Source organism: Gymnogyps californianus, chromosome 8 (assembly GCF_018139145.2).
Source record: "Gymnogyps californianus isolate 813 chromosome 8, ASM1813914v2, whole genome shotgun sequence".
Lineage (NCBI taxonomy): Eukaryota > Metazoa > Chordata > Aves > Accipitriformes > Cathartidae > Gymnogyps > Gymnogyps californianus.
Window position 1 is genome coordinate 33925700 of NC_059478.1, and position 20806 is coordinate 33946505.

The 20806-nt window shown below is 42.0% G+C and overlaps 1 protein-coding gene across 1 annotated transcript in view; it reads left to right on the forward strand.

Moving 5' to 3' along the window:
• Nucleotides 1–618: 618 nt before the first annotated feature.
• ROR1 (receptor tyrosine kinase like orphan receptor 1) overlaps nt 619–20806 on the forward strand; it is a 173624-nt gene continuing 153436 nt past the window's right edge. The window contains exon 1 of the mRNA XM_050900549.1: nt 619–718. Coding sequence (XP_050756506.1) covers nt 619–718 — 100 coding nt within the window. The remainder of the gene's footprint in view (nt 719–20806) is intronic.

Consider the following 20806-nt stretch of genomic DNA (forward strand, 5'->3'; position numbering starts at 1 on the left):
CCTGCTCTGAATGGGAAGACATGAGGTGGGCTGTGAGGAAAGACGCCTCAGGCATGCGGGCACGGCGGCCGGCGCTTCTCCTCCGTAGGACCCCAGGCTCACAGGGCAGGGAAGCGGCGGCCCCCCGCGAAGCGCTCGCAGGTGAGAGCAGCCGGGCCGGACAGCGAGCCGCCGGCTGAGGCGGGCGAAAATGGCGGCCGGCGGGGAGAGGTGAGGCAAGGCGAGGCGAGCGCCCCCCTGCGGCGCGCGGCCGCCGGGCCGGTGGGGTGGTGGTGCGGGAGGCGGCGGCGGCGGCGGCGCGGGCGGGACAGTAGGGGGCGCTGCTCGGCCGGGCTGCGGCGGGGCCGGGGCGGGGGGGGGGGGGCTCGGCCGGGGCCGGGGCCGGGTCGGTCTGTGAGCGGAGCTCGCTGAAAGTGACAAGTGAGGGGCTGAGGGCGGCAGAGGCGGCGGCCGCCCGCGCTCGCTTCCCCGCCCGCCAGGAAAGCGCAGCCCCGAGGGCGCGGCGTGGGACGGGTCGGCGGCGCGGGAGGAGACGCGGCCCCGCGGCGGTGCAGCGGGCCGGCCCGGGACGCCGGCGCTGCGCGGTGGATGTGGGAGTAGCGCGGCGCCGGCACAGGAATGCAGCAGCCGGGCGGCGGGGACGGGAGCCTCTTGCTGCTCCCGCTGCTCCTGCTGCTGCGGGCGGGCAGCCGGGCGGAGCTGGGGGACGCCACGCAAGGTAGGGGTGTGCGGGGCCGCGTCCCGGCTTTTGTCCCGCGGGAGCCTCCCCTCGCCCGCGGCGGGACGGGGGTGATACCGGGGGTGGGGGGGCCGGGACCAAGCCCCCGCTGAGCCGTTGGTGCCGCTTCGCGGGCCGCCGGCGTGGGGTCCGGCGCGGCGCGGCCGGCCCTGAGGCACGGCTGGGCGCCCTGCCCCGGCTGTGGGGGCGAGCGGAGCGCGGCGCTGCCCGCCGGCGGGACGCCGCCCTGCCGAGGGGCTCTGCGGGGCTGCGCGGCCCCTCTGCCCGCCGGAGAGCCCGGTGGCTCCAGCGCTTCCCCCCCCCCCCGCCGTCCCCCGTTAACGAACTCCGAGTTTTATACTCGATCTGTGTTTAATTGCTTCGTAAAAAGCCCTTCCAAGTGTTCGGCCGAGTTATTAGCTAAGTGTAACCGTTCCCAGGCAATCCCGCTTTTGATACGTGATTGATGGTTCCCGAGGTGGTGTTACCAGTGATGACTTGTCCTTTAGCTCCAGCTTTGGGGGATGTTTTGCCATCTCATCGCCCTTTTAGTCTTTCAAGAAGGTTTTTTTTAGTTTGTTTTTTTTTTTTTTAAACAACAATAACCTTAAAGAAAGCCTCTTTGATTTAGTTTTAACGAGTAATATTTATTTTGCGATCCTTCTGTTTTATTAGGAGTTTGATTTCAGCCTTTTGCAAATGATTTACATTTAAAGCATAGCGTAGCACATGCATAAAGGGACCTAGATGGAATTAGGCAAGAAGGACTGATTTCTGAGGCCAAGTCAGTAAAAAGTGAGCAGTGCTTTTGGACGCCTGCATGAGAATTTCAGTAAGAGGTGGATATTCATGAACTCCGTCTCCTTGAAGATATTTTATGGTGGGTACTTAAATCACAAGCCACTTCTGAAAAGTCCTGGTTGATAATATGGCTATATTTAGTATTTAAAGAAGGGAAAAAAGTGAACACTAAAGAGATAAAGCTGACAAGTTTAAATACTTAGCAGTTCAGAACTGAAAAAGCGGTGGTTATAAAACCTCTAAGCCAAATTGCAGATACTGTAGGGTAACTGCCTTTAAAAAGTCAGTCGCAGCTAACAGATACAACGCTCTTGTCGTATGCCTGTGCCTGAATTTCTCTCTGTGTTGCAGTGTGTCCCTAATCATGCCCTTAGCTGGGACTGTGTGTTAGGTAATGGATCTGTTTGAATGACTTCCAGATATCACAGTGTGACTGTTGGACACAGGAGTCTCCTGGTGCGGATTCAATGTCTGAACGATGTTCTAGCTTAGGGTAGGAATTCTCCATGACATCTCAGTGGGAAAATTTTCAAATGTTGTTTTCTAGTGTCTCCAGGGAATGCTGTATGTGCTTAACAAATAGCTGTATTTTGAAAAGGGGTGGAAAAAAGACAGGCCATCTTTTTTCCTGTTTTGCAGACAATTTCAAAACTTTAGGGCTATAATATGAAATTTTGTGGGTTTCTAAAAGCCTGGAGGGGAAAAAAACCCATGCACATAAAGCAGCTGATCACGTTGGGTCCAAAACTGGCCATTTTTTATTTACTGTGAATTCTACTGGGAAATATCTTTCATTATGTGAATTCACCTTTACGTATGACTATTAATATAGTCACTATGCACAATTACTTTCCGCAGTGAAGTATTTCCTGCATTTTAAGTAACATCTTTGGCAAAAGCTTACAGAGTTCACTCATGGGCAGATCAAGTGATTTATTTATTTTTTTATAGATAGATGTCTATCACATAAGTTACAACCACATACTACGTTTTCCTCCAAACTTGTTAAAGATCGAGAAGAGTAACGGAACCTGAACATCTAACACTCCAATAACAAAAACCAAACAAAACCAAAACCCTATTATAACGTGTTTTACAAATTTCTTTAAGATAGCTGTAGTGGCTGGGTGAATAGATTTTGCTCTGTCAGAAATCCAATCAACCATACAGAACCTTTCAATCCCTGCCCTTTTACCCTTACATTTTTCAAAATGATAGAATATGGACCACTAACTAAATAAGTAAAACACTTTTTTTTTCCAGGCATGTCAAATAAGGACTGCAATGGAAGTCCATCTCTGGTAGTAGCCTAACTTCTACTACCAGAAAAGATGGGCTGGGAGTCCAAGATCTGATGGTCTAACACAATGAAAATATTGAAGGGTAGTTTGGGCTCTTAGCTCCCTGAGGTCCAGAAGGATCAGAGCGTCATTGTGCTGCGCTTGGTCCAAACATCTGTGAAGACATGACTCCCACTCCAGAGACTTCCCAGTTTGACACTCTGATCCAGTAAACGTATACAGATGTGCACAAACGGCCTCATGTGAGTAGGCTGATGCAGCTCAGTAGGACAAGTCAGATGTGTATCTGCTTGGAGGCCAGGAACCTGGGCGGCTATTGTCACATCTCTTTTGGGGGGATTATTACCAGGTCATCCATTTAGTTGAGATATTGTCAAGTGACCAAAACTGTTTTGCCGTGTTGCCTTCCACAAGCTCTTTTTTGCCTTTTGCTCTTCACGTTTTCTCCTGTCTCCTGCTGCTTCCTTTTTGTCAATGACCTTTCCTTGTAGAGAGCAAAACAAAACAAAAAGCGCATTTTCCTTTGTACATTCATGCTGTCTTTAATGCGTGCTCTTCCCAAGGGTGCTCACGGGCTGGCCCAAATATTCTGAATAAAACCACAAAGTTAATGTCAATATAAGTAACAGGAACTCTCCAACTTGGATATTTTTGCATTCTTTGCAGTATCTGACTATGGATATTACCAGTTCAGCTTTATTATTATTATTCTGTATCATGTAACTTTGTGAGGAGTCACAATGGAAGAAGCGTGGATAGTATAAAAGCATTTTAAAAAGCATATAGGAAAACCACAGATCTCTAGATTATGTTTTAGATTATAGGGGGTACCGTTGATTTCCTTGAAAGTTGCTTCTTGTGAGATAAAGTTCCACAGCTCTTGATTAGTCCCTGTAATACCCCGGTGGTTAATTGTTTCATCCATAGGTCAAGAGGCTGCTATTTCAGCCAGTCTCCTCTTATGAGTTTACAAACAAACAAAATGCTTTTGTTGCCTTAAGCCTGTAAGAGGATGAGAGTAGATGTCACTATTTGACTTACCATGATTGTAGTCTCGCATTTCTTGACAGAAGTTGCTTGAAGTATCAGCAAATTATCTTCAGGACATCATTTCTTTGTTTCTGTAATTAACGTCTGCTGAAACTGCTGTTTTGATTATGTACACACAGGAACTTTAAGTTGAAGCATTGCAAATGAGATCTGGGCAGGGGAGTGTTTTAAAGCTTGTGTATGGATTTTAAATACAAATACCTAAATGTAGGCAAAGCAGGGGGGGAAAAGCTTCCCTGAGGTGTGACACTAGATACCAGTCTTTGGAAACACATGTAGAAATGCAGCAGTCTTCTGAGTCTCAAAAGAGCACCTCAGAGTTGAAAACTCTCTTAAAAAGTCTCTAACTAAATGCAACTGCTTTCCGCATAGTGATTGCCTTGCAAGCCAGAAATATCTAGAAAGTCAACTAATACAAAATAAAAAATGTAAACCTTTTCTTCCCCAAGCCCTGGAAAAAAACTCAGTCATCCTCAGTTGCAAATTTTATGTTCACACAATTGTGTATGTTTTTGAAATTCTGTATCTTAAGAAACAATTTCTAGTAATCTGGTAGACTGTGAGCTGCAGTTATTTTTGGCTGCAAAGTCATGTGTTTTATCTCCTGTTTCAGTGTGATGTTCTCATCTTGCTGTAGGTACCCAGGTCATATGTGCTGGTACTTCACTGGTGAAGTTGCTCCCTGAACCAAAAGAAACGAGGCAGCCTATGTCAGGGCTGGCCTTCGCAAAGCTGGAAAGTCTCACACCCAGCCTTGCGTAGGTAGAGGCGTGACAGTGATAATGCAGCTTGCATTTTGACAGTGACTCCTGTGTACTGAAACACTTAAATTAATATCAAATGAAGTTATTTTATTGTTAAGATGCTATCTTTGATCCAAGTTTCTGCTTTTAAAAATTAGCAAACTGGGGCTGTTGTCTTATAATATTCTCTTGCACTTGAAAGCAGAGGGAAGGTTTATGTGAAATCTGAATCTGGTTATACGGTAACAAACAGTTGCTAGTGGTAAGGGTAGTGCAGCACTGGGAGGGCTGTGGAACCAGCTACCTAAAGCAGAGCTTAACGAAATTTTGGGTTGATTGGGGCTGGGGCAGCAGTTGAATAGTTAAGTGACTTTGTAGGGCTTCTTCCATCCCAGTTTCTTTTTCATTCTAATCATGGAGATACTGCAAGTCAATGAATCCGCTCATTTATAAGTGAAACAATAGTGGAATGAATAAATGAGAGCAATTGTCTATGATTCTTTGGAAATAATAACAAAATACTGGTGTTAGCTGAAGGATGCTTCTGTAGGTTTGATGACTGCAGTTTTACATACTTTACCATGAATGAAAAGTGCTCTAAAATTCCTGATGTAAACCTCTAAAATACATTTGGTGTAAAATTTCATTTCATCAGGTGCTGCAGAAGAAGTTGTAATTTTTTCTGTCTGTTTACAAGCAGAGTCACTGCCCCCCCTCGCCAGGACTGTGGCATACGAGAGGCTTGGTCATGTTTAATGTCTTTTAACTGGGCTGAAATGACAGAATGCATAGAAAGGCTATGAAGTTGGCTAAGGTGAAAAAATGGAATAATTTCAGCTTAAATAGATACCACCAGTGTGTTATGTAATAATAAAGCTCTAAATATTACTATTATTTAATAGTAAAGTTCTTTTAGGTCCTCTTGCGAATATAACGTAAAATAAAATAACTTGCGTATATTTGGAATCTAATGCAACGTGATACTGAAAATGGTGTTCCGCCAAAGTCAGACAGCTTGGGAAAAAGAAGTAGCTTTAGAAAGGAACCCTTTAGTGAGAGAAAGCAATAACGCAGGCTTCTCAGCGTACTTCCATGCCAGCATCCCGTAGTGAGGAAGATTGCTTTCCAGGATCTCCTCCTGAAGTGGAGACATTGGAGTGCCACTGTTTCCAAGTAAATCTGCAGAGCAGTATATGAAAAGAAATGGCTAGTGATGTGAGAAAAGAATCCCATGGTGCATATTGCTGGGATGGACACAAATTTGGAGGATGATTAGTTAGATATGATTCCTGAAAAATAACGCAGAATGGTCACCAACAGGAACAGAAAGCCACATCACTCCTGTTGAGGAGGAACTAACAGGTGTAAACTAATTGTGGGGCCAGTACTGTGTTTCAGCAGTGCTGTGTACAATGCTAGGCTTTTTCTAATGTATTTCAACAAGTCATTAGCTGGAGTTCATGCCGAAGGCATGAAATAGGCTCTAAAGCAGAAGAAAGCGTAGGTCAAGTCTGCTTTGTTACTTCTACTGAGTTCCATGGAGTAATTGTACTTGATAGCCTCTTTTAACAAAATCCCTTCAGAGAGCTGCATAGAGGCTCTGGTTGTGTTTGATCAGTGAGGTGCTACAGAGCACCTTCACAGGAGACTGAAGAATGACAAAAAATTGTCTCTTGCAGGAAGTATCCTGTGTCGCTGATGTTGGCAAAGTCTGGGCAGCGTGTCCCTGTTGGCTGGATCGGGATTACATGCCAGTTCAGTAGTGCTGGTCTAGGCATGGCTTAACCCACCTGGGCCTTTCTGTTGTTGTGTTGGAGGCAGGGAGCCTGGGCACGTTTATGGTGCTTTGGGAACGTTGAAGGGAAAGGAGATCTGTTTGGCCTTGGTGTCAGGGAAAGTTTAAAAAAAAAAAAAAAAAATTGAGGCAAGTCACTGTGTGTAGAGGCAAGACACACTCCTCCTGAAGAGTTCGAGCAAAAGTGCTGGTAACTTTGTGCAGATGTTGCATGTTTTTTATAACTGCTGCTGATGCCCTGTTCTGCGTTGTGTTGTACAAAGATATGCTTTCACTCAGTAACAGATATTTGGGACTAGGCTTATGTTAAGACTTAGCCATCCCAATATGCAATGGTAAAGTTTCATAACTAGATGAGTTCTTGAGAAAACAGTTAGTGGAGGCCCTGGTGGAAGCCTGCATTTTATTAAAAGTTTTTTTTCAAACTGGTCAGGTCATATGTTGAAACTGATACTTCACGATGGCTTCCTGTGACCTTCTGCTCCTTTCCTCCAAGGGGTGTCAGTTGTGCGTACTCCTGTCCCGTTCCCAGATGCTCTGCTCTGTCTGCAGCAGAGGTCTGAACATCTGCTCCACGCAGATCTGGGAAAGAGATGGAGTGGTGAAGCTCTGTGTCGGAGCACAGCAGCAGGCCATGGGAAATTGAAAGATCAGAGATAAGCAAGGAAAAACGTTCGGCAACTTTATAACCTCATCACGCATTCCCTCCAGAGACTGGAAATATATGAGGGTATGCTTTTCCTACCCTTAGAACTTGAGATTATCTTTGGAAGGATATGCACTTCCAGATTCACAGCGTGAGCATTCCTCTTAAGAGACAGCTATTTTGTCCTCCTCTGAAGGAGGTGGCACAGTCCCTCCTGAAGATGCTAAGCCATGCTTTAAAGGATTGATGGTGCAAGTGTAATGTGCTGCCTGAGAGTGTCCGCATTGTGGTGGCTGGTCAATACAGAACATAATGGCTACTCATTGAGAGAAACTGTGCTTCAGTGCTGAGAATACATGTTGGAGAAGGAGGGATTTTATGATCTCTGTGGCCTTATTTTCAAAACTCACAAGGACCTTTAGCTCTTACCATGTTTACTTGGGAGAGCCAAGCTCTTCTCAAAATCTCATCAGAAAGGGCGTAGGGCGCAGGTCAGTCCAAAGGCTTCAGAAGCCTGGTCAGCAGAAATGAAGCTGCTTGAGATGATGCAGTGAGTGAGAAATTTTACTAGAGCCCTTTTAAAATCATGTCTGGTACTTCATCTCTTCTTGTTGGGCTAATACCACTTTGAAAAGAACCTGTCTTTGTACTTCAGTCTCCTAACCACATCTAGGTAAAAGGCAGGAATGGCATTTGTAGGGAAAAGTGCTATCTCTCATTAGCCCAGCTGACAAGCTTTTGAGTGCAGAATGTGGGCTTAGACCTGAGAGCAAGAGTGGACCCTAATACGGCCTAATAATACCACCACCACCTTTCCTTGTTTCTTTAAATTGTTACAACTATGTAACTACCATTATTTGAAAAATAGTGGCAATGCTTCCAGTAGTACATAGCTTAATTTGTGCTAGGCAGAGGCTGCAGTTTTTTGTTTTGTTTTCGTCTAAGCATTTCCTTTAGCACTAGCACTATAGAAGTTATTATGACACTTGCTATGTTAAAGTGTTTTCAATTAAAGTGACTTTTCCACTGTCTTCCAGAGAGCTTTTGTCTGATTTTGAACAGAATGTGAGTGTCTGATAATAGGATTGTTCTTCCTGAAGGCTTTAGTTTAAAAGCAGGGATGTAAAGGTGGTGACACATGTATAAGGATTCTTGGGTAACAAAAAAACGCCAGGATGGTAGAATGAATGCAGAGTATGGTGACAAGGCTGGGCTGATGGACATCCTAAAAAGTTTGAAGCACATACAATAAGGACATAGGAGTCTTGATGTTCTCCTAGGAGAGTCTGTTGGTTGTGGTGAGCACTTCTCTTTATTCTTTCTTAGACTTGGTACCAGCTTTTGTTACACAGCATTATGCACTGGGTATGTTTGGATAATATAAAACAGCTTGCCAGAGAAATTTTGTTGCAAATATGAACATGTTATGGAACTGCTAATCGTTGAAGTCCTTGAGATAGTCAGACATCTGGAAAAAAACAAAAAGGATTAGTTCAGACTCAGTACTCCCCGTGAGGTCAGGCGGATATATTCCTGACCTTCTCTCACTACAAACTGAAAGGGGTTTGAATGTTTTCAGACGATTCTTGTATTTGATGAAGCTTTTAATTTTTCATTCCACTTGCAGAAAAAATTATCTATGCCTGTGCTCATTACTGCTCTGAGCTACAAAGTGAGTGGTAAGTCACATTTTTGCCTTGGCTGGAGGAAGAGAAATTCTGGGTTGTAATGCTGTCATTGTGTTTGTAGCAGCAGCCGAATAAAATGTACAAGCCTGTCTCACCACCTCAGCATCCATACCTTTGAACATTTGTGGAATATGTAATTGGAGAGGGGTTTTGTTTTCTTTCTGTTGAATTCACTTTCAGTAATTCTGTCCTCAAAGATAAGTGTGATTGTGCACGCAGAGGGGTCTCTAGGAGAAGCCAGAAGCTTGGTGAAATGACCAAAAAAAAAAAAAAATCAATGTTAGAACTAAGATTAGGTACGTGTTTGATCAAGTGAGGTCCTCTTTGCAAAGCTTCTGTTACCTCACCTTTCTCTTTATGGAGAGGTATCATCTGTATTGTACAGTGAATATCACTCTCATCTGTGACATCTTTATAGAGCTATTGTATATCTGAGCGCTGTGGAGTCTACACTGTATTTACAACAGTTTTTGCCTCTCCCAGTTTTTCCTGTAGGAGGTCAGTTATCATAGTTGAACATCTCTTCTCCAGAATTAACTTGGCTTCAGATAAAAGGAAGTATCTTTGTAATTGTTTTGTTTACTCTGAAATGATGTGCTGTATAAGTAACAAGCATTCTGTACGTTTTAGTTTTTAATTTTATTTTATATGTTAATTATTCATTCCATATGTTTTGATTTTTTTCTTTTTAAAATGCATTCTCTGTGAATTTAGTGAAAACTTGTAGCATGCTGGAGACATCTCTTTTTCTCTCCAGAACAAGCTGAGTGTAGAGAGCACCACGTTGAGCTCTGCTTTCAGTGTGCTTCACCTAGGATGACAAGAGGTCATTTCATTCCCAGTTGATTGTCAGGGGAATGGATTTATGTCATTAAATGCTTTCAAAAGGCCACAGAATAGCACTAGGTGGATCTTTGCTTCTGACCATTGACTTACTGTTCTAGTGTCTTGAATCATTTTGTCTTCCTACATTTAAAGCTCTTCTCCAAATGAAAAAAATGGTTCCCTGTTTTGATTTGTGCGCCCTTTGCTTTTTTTGTGAAGAGTAGAAGCACAGAGCTCCCCTGAGAGCTGAGTAGCTGTGGAGGGCTAGTAATATCCCACAGCTGAGAAGCTGGCAGCAAGAGGGAAGCCGGTAATTAGAAGTGAAAATGTGGTAGTTTAGAAGTAACTGTGAGCCAACGATGAAATCTGAAATTCGAAGTGGATTCTTCCTTTGTTCAGGCCCTGTCTGGGCATTTGATGGCATTTTGCTACTGCTGGACAGGAGAATTGCATTTGCTCTAATTAGCAATATGTCAGAAGTCCTCCCAGAAACTCTAGCTGGTGCAAAGCTGGCCCCCTTCTAGCTGGTAGATGCTCATGAGGCTTGCGCCTCTTCATCGATTTCCTTTTAATATCTGGGGCAACTTAGTAGTGTTGCCAGTGCTTTTTACAGCTCTGAATGGTCCGGAGTTGTGGTTTGAGAGCATGGTCGTTTTGCCCGGTATTGCAGCAAGCGGTTATGATTAACTTGCAGTGCTGGGCTGCTGGCATCTCTGAGGTTGAAACACTGCATGTTGACGATAGGACGTTTTTGAACTGAGGGCCCCTTACTTTTAAATTCACTTTTCTTGGCAGTCTGTCAGAGCCCAAGTCTGGCAACCTTTGTAAGTGAGATGCAACAAGCCTCGCTTATTTTAGCTATTGGTCTGTCACTGTGTTTTTAATTTACTGTAATTTAATAACTGACACAATGCTGGAATAAATAAATGGGCTGTGAACATTCTTGTAGACTTTGGAAGTCCAGCTCAGGGCAAGATTTAGCTTTTAATTAACACTGTCCATGAGATTTATTGTTAAAATTGTATCCTTTTAAATAAGTAAATCTGACGTTGAGAAAGAGATGAATAATTGAAACCTGGTGCGGGATAACAGAATGCATTCTAGTGTGTGCAGCAGTGGAGCACAGCGCCTTCGCCAGCAGAGCGAGTGGAGGACCATCATAGCTCTAGACTCTGTTTCTCATCAGTTATGGGTCATTCCACTGCTGGGCTCTAAGTTGGATGTTGTCGTTATCTCTCACTTTATTTTTCCTGGGTACGATATGTTGCTATATGTTGAAAAACACGTGTTCTTCATGACATTAAGAACAGTAGTATTTTACATGTGTATAAACCAGATTTCTAGTACAGCAAAGAGCTTTAGGAAGGCCTTTGGACACCCAGGTAAAAAGAACTGCTGAAGGGTTTTTGCTTCTTTTAGCCCCTACTGCTACGTAAATTTTCCAAAAAGAGGCCCAGGCAAGGGAAGAAACTGTAAAGGCATCCTCTTTCTATAGAGGAATCTTAGTCATTAGCAAAATTCTAATTCATTAGGGATCAAAAGAAGATGTTCTCCTGATTTTCTTCCGTTATATAGGGGGAGATGATGTCTGATTTACCATTTTCCCTTTGAGAGTCTGTTTGTAGGATGTGATTTATGTTCTCACATTCTGGTTTTATGATTTATATTTTTTTTTTAAGACACAATCTTCTTTTAAATCCTAATGAGTATTTCTGACTCTTACGACTGGTTGTGTAGTGAACCCTGAGCAGTAGTAAAAGGTTCACAAAACTTGAGAATATTTTATGTGCAGAAATTTGATGTTCCATATGGACTCCTCTGAGGATCTTTGGTCTCTTACTTTTCATAGCAGCAAATATGGTCCAGACATGAGGAGCTCTGTGATCAACCTTTTTCATTTCAGGCTGAAAATCTACAGGGAATGTCAAAGTCAGACTGATTTGCTTTTGGTTTATTTTGTTGGTTGTGCTATTCAGGGCGAGACAGATTAGGTTGGGCGGTAAGCTAACTGTCCCATTCCTTTCTTCCTGAACTGGTTTTAATGGGGAGCCAGATTTGGCAGTGGTCACACTTGTCTCTCTGGTTTCAAAATCTATGTATCTGTAAAGGTCCTAATAGTTCTGGGGAAGTTCTTTGATCTGTCTTGAAAATTTAAAAAGTTGATAGTTGGTATTGGGCGAAAGGGAAAAAGGTCTTCTCAGTGTCGATAGCAGGTAAAGTTAATTTTCAGTGAATTTGTTCAATAAAGAAGGAGAGACTACCTGCAAACTCAATGCTTTTCCTTGCCATAAGGCTCTTGGTTGGGTAATATAATCTCTTGGTGAGTGCCACAGGTGGAAGCGGCTCCTGTAAATGTGGGACCTTTACAAGGATTTTGGGGAACCTGAACATCTAAGGTTGCTTTGTCATCATTCATGGGGCCTGTTCAGTTCTCTCATTCGAGGCCATTCTGAAGACTCTGGGTTTGGAGGTCTTAAGCACTGGCTGAATTTTTTGGCCTGCATTATGTTTATCATGGGGTACCTCTGGTATAATGGTCCCATCCAGCTTTAAAAATCCATGGGTAGCTCTAAGAGCAGTCCTCTTTTTCAAGACTGTGTTGACTGAATGCAGTGGAAATGTCTTAACTGGCATTGTTCTTCCTGTTGTGTCAGTAAAAGACTGAAGCTGTTGCCTCAGGCGTCGCAGACCATCCAGCAAGGGTCATAGGAAGGAGAGCAATGCTATCACTGCCTTTGGTTTGGGAAAATTGCAGTGTGTAGGGTTCTGCACAGTTCTGTACGTTAGATATTTGGTTTTTGTCAGCTCTACAGAAATCCCCTACCCAAACCCTGTAATTGTCGGATGTTCTGTTATACTATTCCCCCTGCCAGCTATTATCTCCTAAGATTATCAAGGGTAACTTCACATGGACTAATTGTAATAACTGAAAAGGCCTAAGGGGAAGAATTCTGTCTCGACGTTGCAAGTAGGGGATTAAGTGTGTATATATTCAATGTAATTTGCTGAGAGGTGTCTATGTACATATCTGTCAGAAGAACTGTAAAATCATTTGAAATATTGCAAAGGATAGATGTGTGGTGATATGGAGGCTCAACTTTCTTTTGCTTTTGTTGCATTATCCCATTGAAGCTAATTTTATACACTCTTTCTGCCCTTGCCTGTATAAGCTAGTGCCAGGCTCCTTGAGAAGGCACTTACGTTCTTGAAGGATTATTGTGCTAATTTAGCTTTCGTTTCATCAGGTATCAAGGCCTGATATTATCCTGCTATTTGTTACTGTGCTTTTACTGTAAATTACTGACACCAGAGGTGGTTGGTGATTACAGTGAAGATGACTGAGGTGCAGGAAGGAAACACTAGTTTTTGATCTCTACTTGCTTTGCTGTCTTAAAGATCCTACAAGTGGTTATGATCCTCTGGGGCTCAGTCATTCAGTAATGCTGATTAAAATAGTCAATCTGAGCAACAGACCCTGACAGATTTTCTGCCAGAGTCCTTTAAAGAATACATATAATGCATCTTTTAGGAAATTTAGCAGGCAATTGCTTTCAGTCAGCTAAAATGTTTCCCATGTAAAAGAATGCCTACTATGCTGGACTTGTGATGGGAAGTACTGTCGTGTCAGAAATAATAGGCTGGATTCATGGCATCTTCTCCTTACAAATGTATTTTTTCTAATGGTCAATGTTTTTGTTAAAAATAATGTTAACAGCACTAGATTTGTATTTGTTCTGTAGTATTCCTGGGTTCTAAGTTGTTTCTTCTGAACGGTAGCATATTAAGTAATACCGGCATCTGAAGCTATTCAGCATATCAGTTTTATTTAAATAAGGGGTAAAAAGTGAATTATCTAACCGTTCAAAAAAGATTTATCTGTCTTAATTTTGGCCTCAGGGGAATCAGTCTCTAAGCTTTTCTTGGGACTTTGGGGTAAAATAGAGCTGCTTTCAATATGAAAGTGATGATGTGTGGTGCAAGCCCACCACTCGAGTGTGATGTTATCGCCCTAAAAGATGCATCTTTAAACAGTTAGCATGAACTCATTCCTGTTAATGATGGTCCTTGTTACTACTAGACATAGGAAGTAAATTGAAAAGTTACTTTGATATTTTATTTTTAAAATCAAATCCATTTTTTTTCATAGAAAATAATTTTGCTACTTTGTTTCCAGGCTTGCTTCATCTAGCAGTGAACAAGAGGAGTCCTTTTATAGAAAGCAATGTCAGTGCTGAGTGTCCTAGAATATCTTATCCTGAAGAACAGAGAAGTGCAATTCTTCTTGTTGACTTCATTGGGACTTAAAGTACATGTGGCGCTTTAAAGAAATGGGAGAGGTGTTTTGTTTTGTTTTGCCACATTGCTCTGTTACACTGGTACAACTCCTGAGTATTTCCGATCAGCTTCAGCGTTGTTCAAATGTACGGTGGTGCAACTGAGACAGTTATTCTTCTGTAGGTTTATGCAGCAAAGGAAAACTAATTGACAAGTGGTGATGGTCTGGAGTTCTGCCGGTGCCCCTTTTCCCATAGATGTTAAGTGTCCACTCCAGAACGTGTGAAATTTGAATACTTTGGATTTTGTCTTTAAGCAGAATATAGTGTTGCTTTTGCTTCCTGCACCAAATGCCATGGGAGAAAGGATAGTTTTGATCTGTGCTATCCATACTGTGATGTGTAGCTGTCTCAGCTTTCACGGATGAAAGACGACTGTCATTAAAAGCGCTTGCCATATGAGAAAACAGTGTCTATTCTTGCATAGCTGTTTGGGGGAAGGGAGAAAGCAAATGCTTTGCATACAGGAAAATATCTGCTCAGGGGGTATTTGATTTCACTAAACAAAATATTATCCAACCTCCTTTGCATGACTTTCATACCATAATGGGGTTAAAATGAACAGCCAAATGCAAATGGTTACACTTCTTGTTCCACATATGTTCTCATGCACTCTACCAACCTTAACCATAATATCCTGTCTTTCTTCTTAAAGAAATATATGCTAGGAAATTAAACGGCATCTCATTTGCCTAGTAATAAATAGTATAGAATTCAGTCAAATCCTAATGAGAAGATACTGTTTATTTCTACTAGAAATATTTCTCAGACTGAATGTATGACTTGAAATAAGCGGTTTCATTTCCAAATTTTAAATCCATTTGTATGTCAGGAAAGCATTTACAGTATTTGATGAAAGCTGTTGCTACTAGAGACAATATTTGTTCTTGAAGCCTATATTGAGTAATTGCATGTGCAGTTCAAGGAGAGTAATAGGAGTTCTCTGAGCATGAACTTACTTTTCACATTTTGGAGGAATATAAAGATACAAAAAAGGAAACGTTTAATGCTGTGCATTTAAATTAGCCTTCTTGATTGAGAAACAACTCCTGTTTTTAGTCTCCTCTGTGGCTTCTTTGGCTTTTATTAGTTTTCTCATCACCTTATAGAGTTCTGAAATGAGTGATTCTTGTGTAGGATTTTATAATTGTCAGGATTTTTCTGTTTTGCCTAATCTATCAAACATTTGTTCAGATGAAGTGAAAGGGAAGACAGCTTAAAGTGTCTTTTTCCTGTTGCACAAGGTTTGATCCTTGCCTGAGTTCTGCAGAATTTACTAGTTTGAGCCAAACTAGGAAACATTTTGGATATTTTATGTTCATTCATCTTTGATGTTTGGGATTTGGGACTTCAATGGTTTCTTTTGGATATAAGCCCAGGTGAAAATGTGCTGGAAAAGGGGTGCACCTGGCAGGCGAGGTTCTGGCAGCCCTTTTCTAGCCTGCACCAACAGGTTCTGTCCTGGGCCAATTCTAATTCGAGGCGTTTCTAGGGTTTCCATCTCCCTCGTATGTAGATACTGGTATGTCTGAAGATGCAATATACAGGAGGGTCACCCCTGGAGAGCACAAACACTAAAGATTTGGAAATTCAGTGTTAGTGCCTGCTTTCCAGAGTGAATTTTTTGGTTTTTGTTTTGTTTTTTTTTTTCTGTGTATTTTAATGATGAACTTGCCCTCTATGGAACTCTGTTGTTTGTTGAGATTTGGAGGTGAAAAGGCATACACTGAACTTTGTGATTTATGTTGTCTTTTGGTAGAAGGCTTATTCAGAGATGCTAAGAGTGTTTGAAAGCATCATCTGATCCAGAGTGCAGCTGCATTTTCACTCACATTCTTTTACGAGGAGCAGAGCGCACTTTGGGGCTATGTTACTGAGCTACTCAGATGAATCATTTCTATTGGCAATTCAAAGTCTTGGGGTTTTGTTTGGGTTTTAGTGTATTCTTGTGTCAGCCAACGTCTGCTTAGATGTTTTCTATTAACATCCCTTTAATTTTGGGATATGTTTTGCTTAATTGAAACTTTGAAGTCACAGGAAGGTATTTTGACCAAACCTGTTCTTCCTTACACTAATGTAAATGCAGAATAAATGCATACTGGGACCAATGCTGGTAATAAATTGTCTTTGTTGAAGAGTCCATGATTTGAAAGCTTCCAGTTCCTTTGGTTCAGCCAGACTCCAAATTTCTTGACTTTCCAAGCATGCTGCAAGGCTTGCCTGCTCATCTGAGCTGCTTAATAAAGAATAGATGGAAGGAATGGTAGCTCTTAGAAATCATGAATGGGTAGCGGTAGTCACTGATAAGGGCTCCGTGACATACTTTGCATGCATTGTTTTAAAAAATGTATTTAAATGCATTTTTTTTGTACATGTGCCAAAAGCATAGGGCAGTTATAGTTTTAAATGAATGCCCTGATCTGGTGTTAGAAATGTGGTGTGGTTCAATTCTTATGTGCACATGATCAACAGCAGAGAAATATAACATACCGTGAAGTTATGCAGCAGTGCCAGCTCTTCAGTTGTTTTGTGTTTATAAGCAGATGCTTATTCTTTAATCTAGGGAATGATTGGTATATTAGCCATAGTGTGACTGATTTACCAAGAGATGCAATCAATTTGTTTCCAAGCAGAGACATGTCTGGTCTAATACAATGCAGGCACCCTAATGACAATGCAGTTTCCAGTGCTTTTTCTTATTTTCCAGTTTTTAGTGACTGGGGTTATTAAAAAAAAAAAAAAATCCATCTGTACCAATTTACTTTTTCAGGGGAGAATGTACCGTGGAGCAGAATTACAGATGTTCACATGCCTAAACCCTATAATGGTATTAGCAAATGACAGATATGCAACGCTATTTGGCATGGCAACTAAAACGACTGACCTATTTTTCTTTCAAAAACTTTGTTTATATTAGACGCTTTATATTTCAGATAAAATTGGCTTTATGTGAATGGGAACTATACTTGTAATGATTTAGTTTAGAAAAGTAATGTCAACACCCCAAAGGATTTCTGGCCTTTGATTTTTCCAGTGTCCAATGGAAGCCTTTCATAGAGGTTGGGTAATGTCTCGTTCTGACTTCTGTTGCAGCACACAAAGAGAAGTGTCTTGACAGCTTCCAAACCAATAATATCTTACTTATGTTTCAGTATATGAATAACAGCACAGGCTTTCTAGAGATTATCTTTTTGTAATGTCTTTAGTTCTGTAACATACTGTAGCCAGATGAATGTAAATCCTTCAGCATTTTGAAGAACAGGAATGTATCCCTTTTAAAAATGTGTGTTATAGCAGGGATGTGCAGTTACATTAATTCACTGAGCCAGAGTTGTATTCTTTTAATTAAGAGGTGCAGTTAGCAGAGCACATCTTACTTCTTCCTCTTCATGCTGTTTCTTTCCTCTTTTCTAATCTCTGTTCTCCAGTGTGTTTTTTTTCACGGTCCTTGGGAGTCTTGTTTTTTCAAAGTGATCCCCTGCTGACTATTTTGAGGTCTGTCTAAGCAGTTTCTTCAGCTCTGATTTAAAAGAAGTTGTTCCCTTTGATTACTTAAATAATTCCATTGCTGGCCATGCGATCAGTTTCTCTGCGGTGGAAGAGCTGGGAGGAGAAGAGGCCAAAGAGCGGCCAGTGCTTCTTGGTCCATCTGCTGTGATGATGTCCAGCCAACCGGGATGCGTCTTTGTGCGTACCTGGTTCATCAGCCTAGGCTGGGGACTGTGTAAACGAGTCTTTGCATCAGATAGTGCATCAGATAGTGCAAGGAGAGACTGGTGGAGAAGCCATTCTGTGCAAACTGGTGCTGGAAATGCTCTGCTTCTGTTAAAAAAGCTGTTCCACACGGCGTTGCTGCAGATGGCTCCGGTTGTTCTCAGCAGGCAAATCCTATGGCAAGTTCTGGTGCTTTATCAGCTACAGCAAGAAGTGAGAACTCCTCCTGCTAATCTTCTTACAGAGGCAATTGCTGTGGTGAGGAAAAATGCCTCAAGCTGTTACCTCCTCCGCAGGGCTGGTTTGTTTTCCCCTCTTCTATCGTCTCCCTTTGCCCCACGGCATATGCACCACTGCCTGTGTTTGCCTTTTTTCTTCTACTGACAGCAAATGTTGCTAATTTATTCTTGTCTTGAGGAAAACTTTGAAAATAGTAACTTGCCTTTTAATTTAATATCTGCTGGTTCCTAGATTACTGTGGTAGCAGAATCTGAAGCGTTCAGGCTGGGGACATCTGTGTTTGTTCAAGAAACAACAGGAGATGCAGTGGATGGAAAATAGATGAAATTTGTTGAGGCACAAGAAACTGGCAAGATACCTTGAAGAAAGTGTTAAATAACAGTCTCTGCTTAAGGCCCCAATCCAGGAAAGCACTTAAACATATATTGTAACTGTAAACAGTCGAGATGTCCAGTTGATTTAAATGGAACTAGGTTTGTGTTTAAAGTTAGGTACTTGCTTGAGTGCCTTTCTGGATCAGGGCCTAAGTGAGTGAGAGTTTGAGTTGTTTTTCATTTACAAGAGTGAGACTTGAAAGTGAGACCTGACCAGTGGTTAGTGGTGTCCTGGGGCATCTGAGATCTCAGAGAGACTTTTTAAGGCTGTATCCCTGCTGCTACTTTTCCTGCCACTTGCAAATATGCTTCTTTTTCCTTGCTTATTTTTCTGCTCACAAGTCAAATGACTTATGGAGAATGTGAATCTAAAAGGTGCAAATAATTCATTGCATGCCAGGGTAAGGGTGTAACTGATCACATTTTTCAAGGGCCTCAACCCAGTTTGTGTGGTGGAAGAGAAAGAAGGGAAGGAGCAATAAAAGTAGTGATGTAGAGGTGCCTTTCTACTTTGCTGGCGTTAAGTACGCGTAAAATTCTTAGTTTTATGTAAGTACACATAAAACTATAGGTGAGGTTTTAAAATATGTAGGTCCTGTGTAGATAAGCTGTATCTTTTTGTGAATCTTCAATCCATCCTAGAAGCGTTTCTTAGGGAAACAGGATTTTTTCAAGCAATTATTCTCATATGACTTTCATTACTGGGAGGAACTTGCTTAGTGGGCTTGATCCCACAAACTATTTCTCTTGCAAGTTGTCTTTACTCCAGAGGAGACTGCCGTGCAGAGAATGCTGTTCTGCTTCAGGTTTGCCATTGACTTACTCTGCAACAATTTGTCTCCTTCCCAATCTGCGTGAAGTAGGATAATAATGTTTACCCACCTGTGTAATACAAGTTCAGATCCTTGAATGAAAGGCCCTACTGTGCAAAAATACAAGGTAGCACTATTGGGGGGGGGGGGCGGGGAGTATTCTATACCTGCAACTTTAGACTATTTACAGTGAACGTAGTGAAGTTTTCACTAACAAATAGGTAAAGTGTAGTTGGTTTGCACTAGTGCATGATGTTGCTTTAAAAAGAAATAATATTAGGGAATAACCCTACAGTCGTCACTATCTTAGTATTGGCAAAAATGTGAAGGCCAACTTTCTAATCCCTTAGGTGTGGAAATTCTGCTGCTGCTATTCCTGGTTATTGAACTATTCTGCTTCTGGCTAACGTGCTGCCTACCTCCTATTCCTCTCCTGGCTTGCGTGTCCATGTCGTTTCTGACTCTAAATGGCAATAGTACTTTAAAGGAGCTGGCAGAGGAAAACGGTTGCAATAGCAGGGTGATGAACAGGAATGAAGATGAGAATCAAATTTGCTAAAAAATAATACTTAAAAAATAACATTGTTTTTATTGTGTATTGCACCTGTAGGGACAGGACAAGATTTATGCCACGGTCCAGGTTGCGTACAAACGCCTGGTAAGGAACAGGCTCCTTTCTCCGGTACTTTTAAAGTCTAGATCTCTGGTGGTGATGTCAGTGGTAAAACTCCATTGACTTCAACAAGGACAGGAGTTTGCTTCTCCCTTCAATATATAGTGAAGTGTGTCAGGAGGAACAGTAGCCCAGAGCAGAGGTTTGACTAAAAGTCACACAACAGGTTAAAAATAAAGCACAGGCTCTCCCAAGTCTCCAGCAGGCACTTTATAAGCTGCCCAAAACACTTTTCAAGAAGTAAATGAGAGAATATAGAAAATTGTGAAATAAGCAGCTCTTCTGTTAATCTTCAGCCATCGGCCGTGGGGGGGGTGGGGGTGGTGTACAGCATACTCAGTAAAAACCCTTATAATTGTTCCTGCATAAGCCTTAGGTCAGGAAATACACCTGACAAAGCCATACTTTGTAGACCTGCGTAAAACACCTTTTCATAAGGCTTTGTTTCATATTCGTTTGGCTAAATCTTCTTACAAATTCTCCTAGCGTTTTACGTGCACAAACTATATCATTGTTTTGGAAAATGCAAGTCTGACCACTGTAAATGGGTTTATATTTCCAACAGGGCAGTTATTTAATTTCCTGTTGGAAGTCTGCAAATGTTGGCACTGTTCACTCATTGGCAGGAGGCCAAAAGAGAGTACGGTATCATTAACATGCTACAGTCCATTCGAGATTTCAGTTGGTTTCATCCAAACTTCAAGACTGGACTATAACAAAATATATTTTTTTGATTAAACTTCATAAAAGCAGTCAGGGAGATAAGGGTGAAAGGGGGGTGATAAGGTATTCTCTAGCATGAGAACAGCTTTTGTTCTTCCTTACCTAGTCTTGTGCTGAAGTAATCCTCATTTTGCTGCAGACTTAATCTCACTTTGTAGTTTTCCATTAGAGCACCACAAAATGAAGGCTGAGGTCTGATCCTGAAATTGGCTCTTTCAGTATAAACACGTTCCCTGATGCAGTTAGTTACCTTCCTTGGGATCCACGTGCGCGGTCCCTGCGGAAGGATGGGTGCCAAGGTTTGAACCTCTAATAGTCTCAGTGACGTGACTGAAAGCCCTGAAGTCACCCAGGTGCATTTCCAAAGGA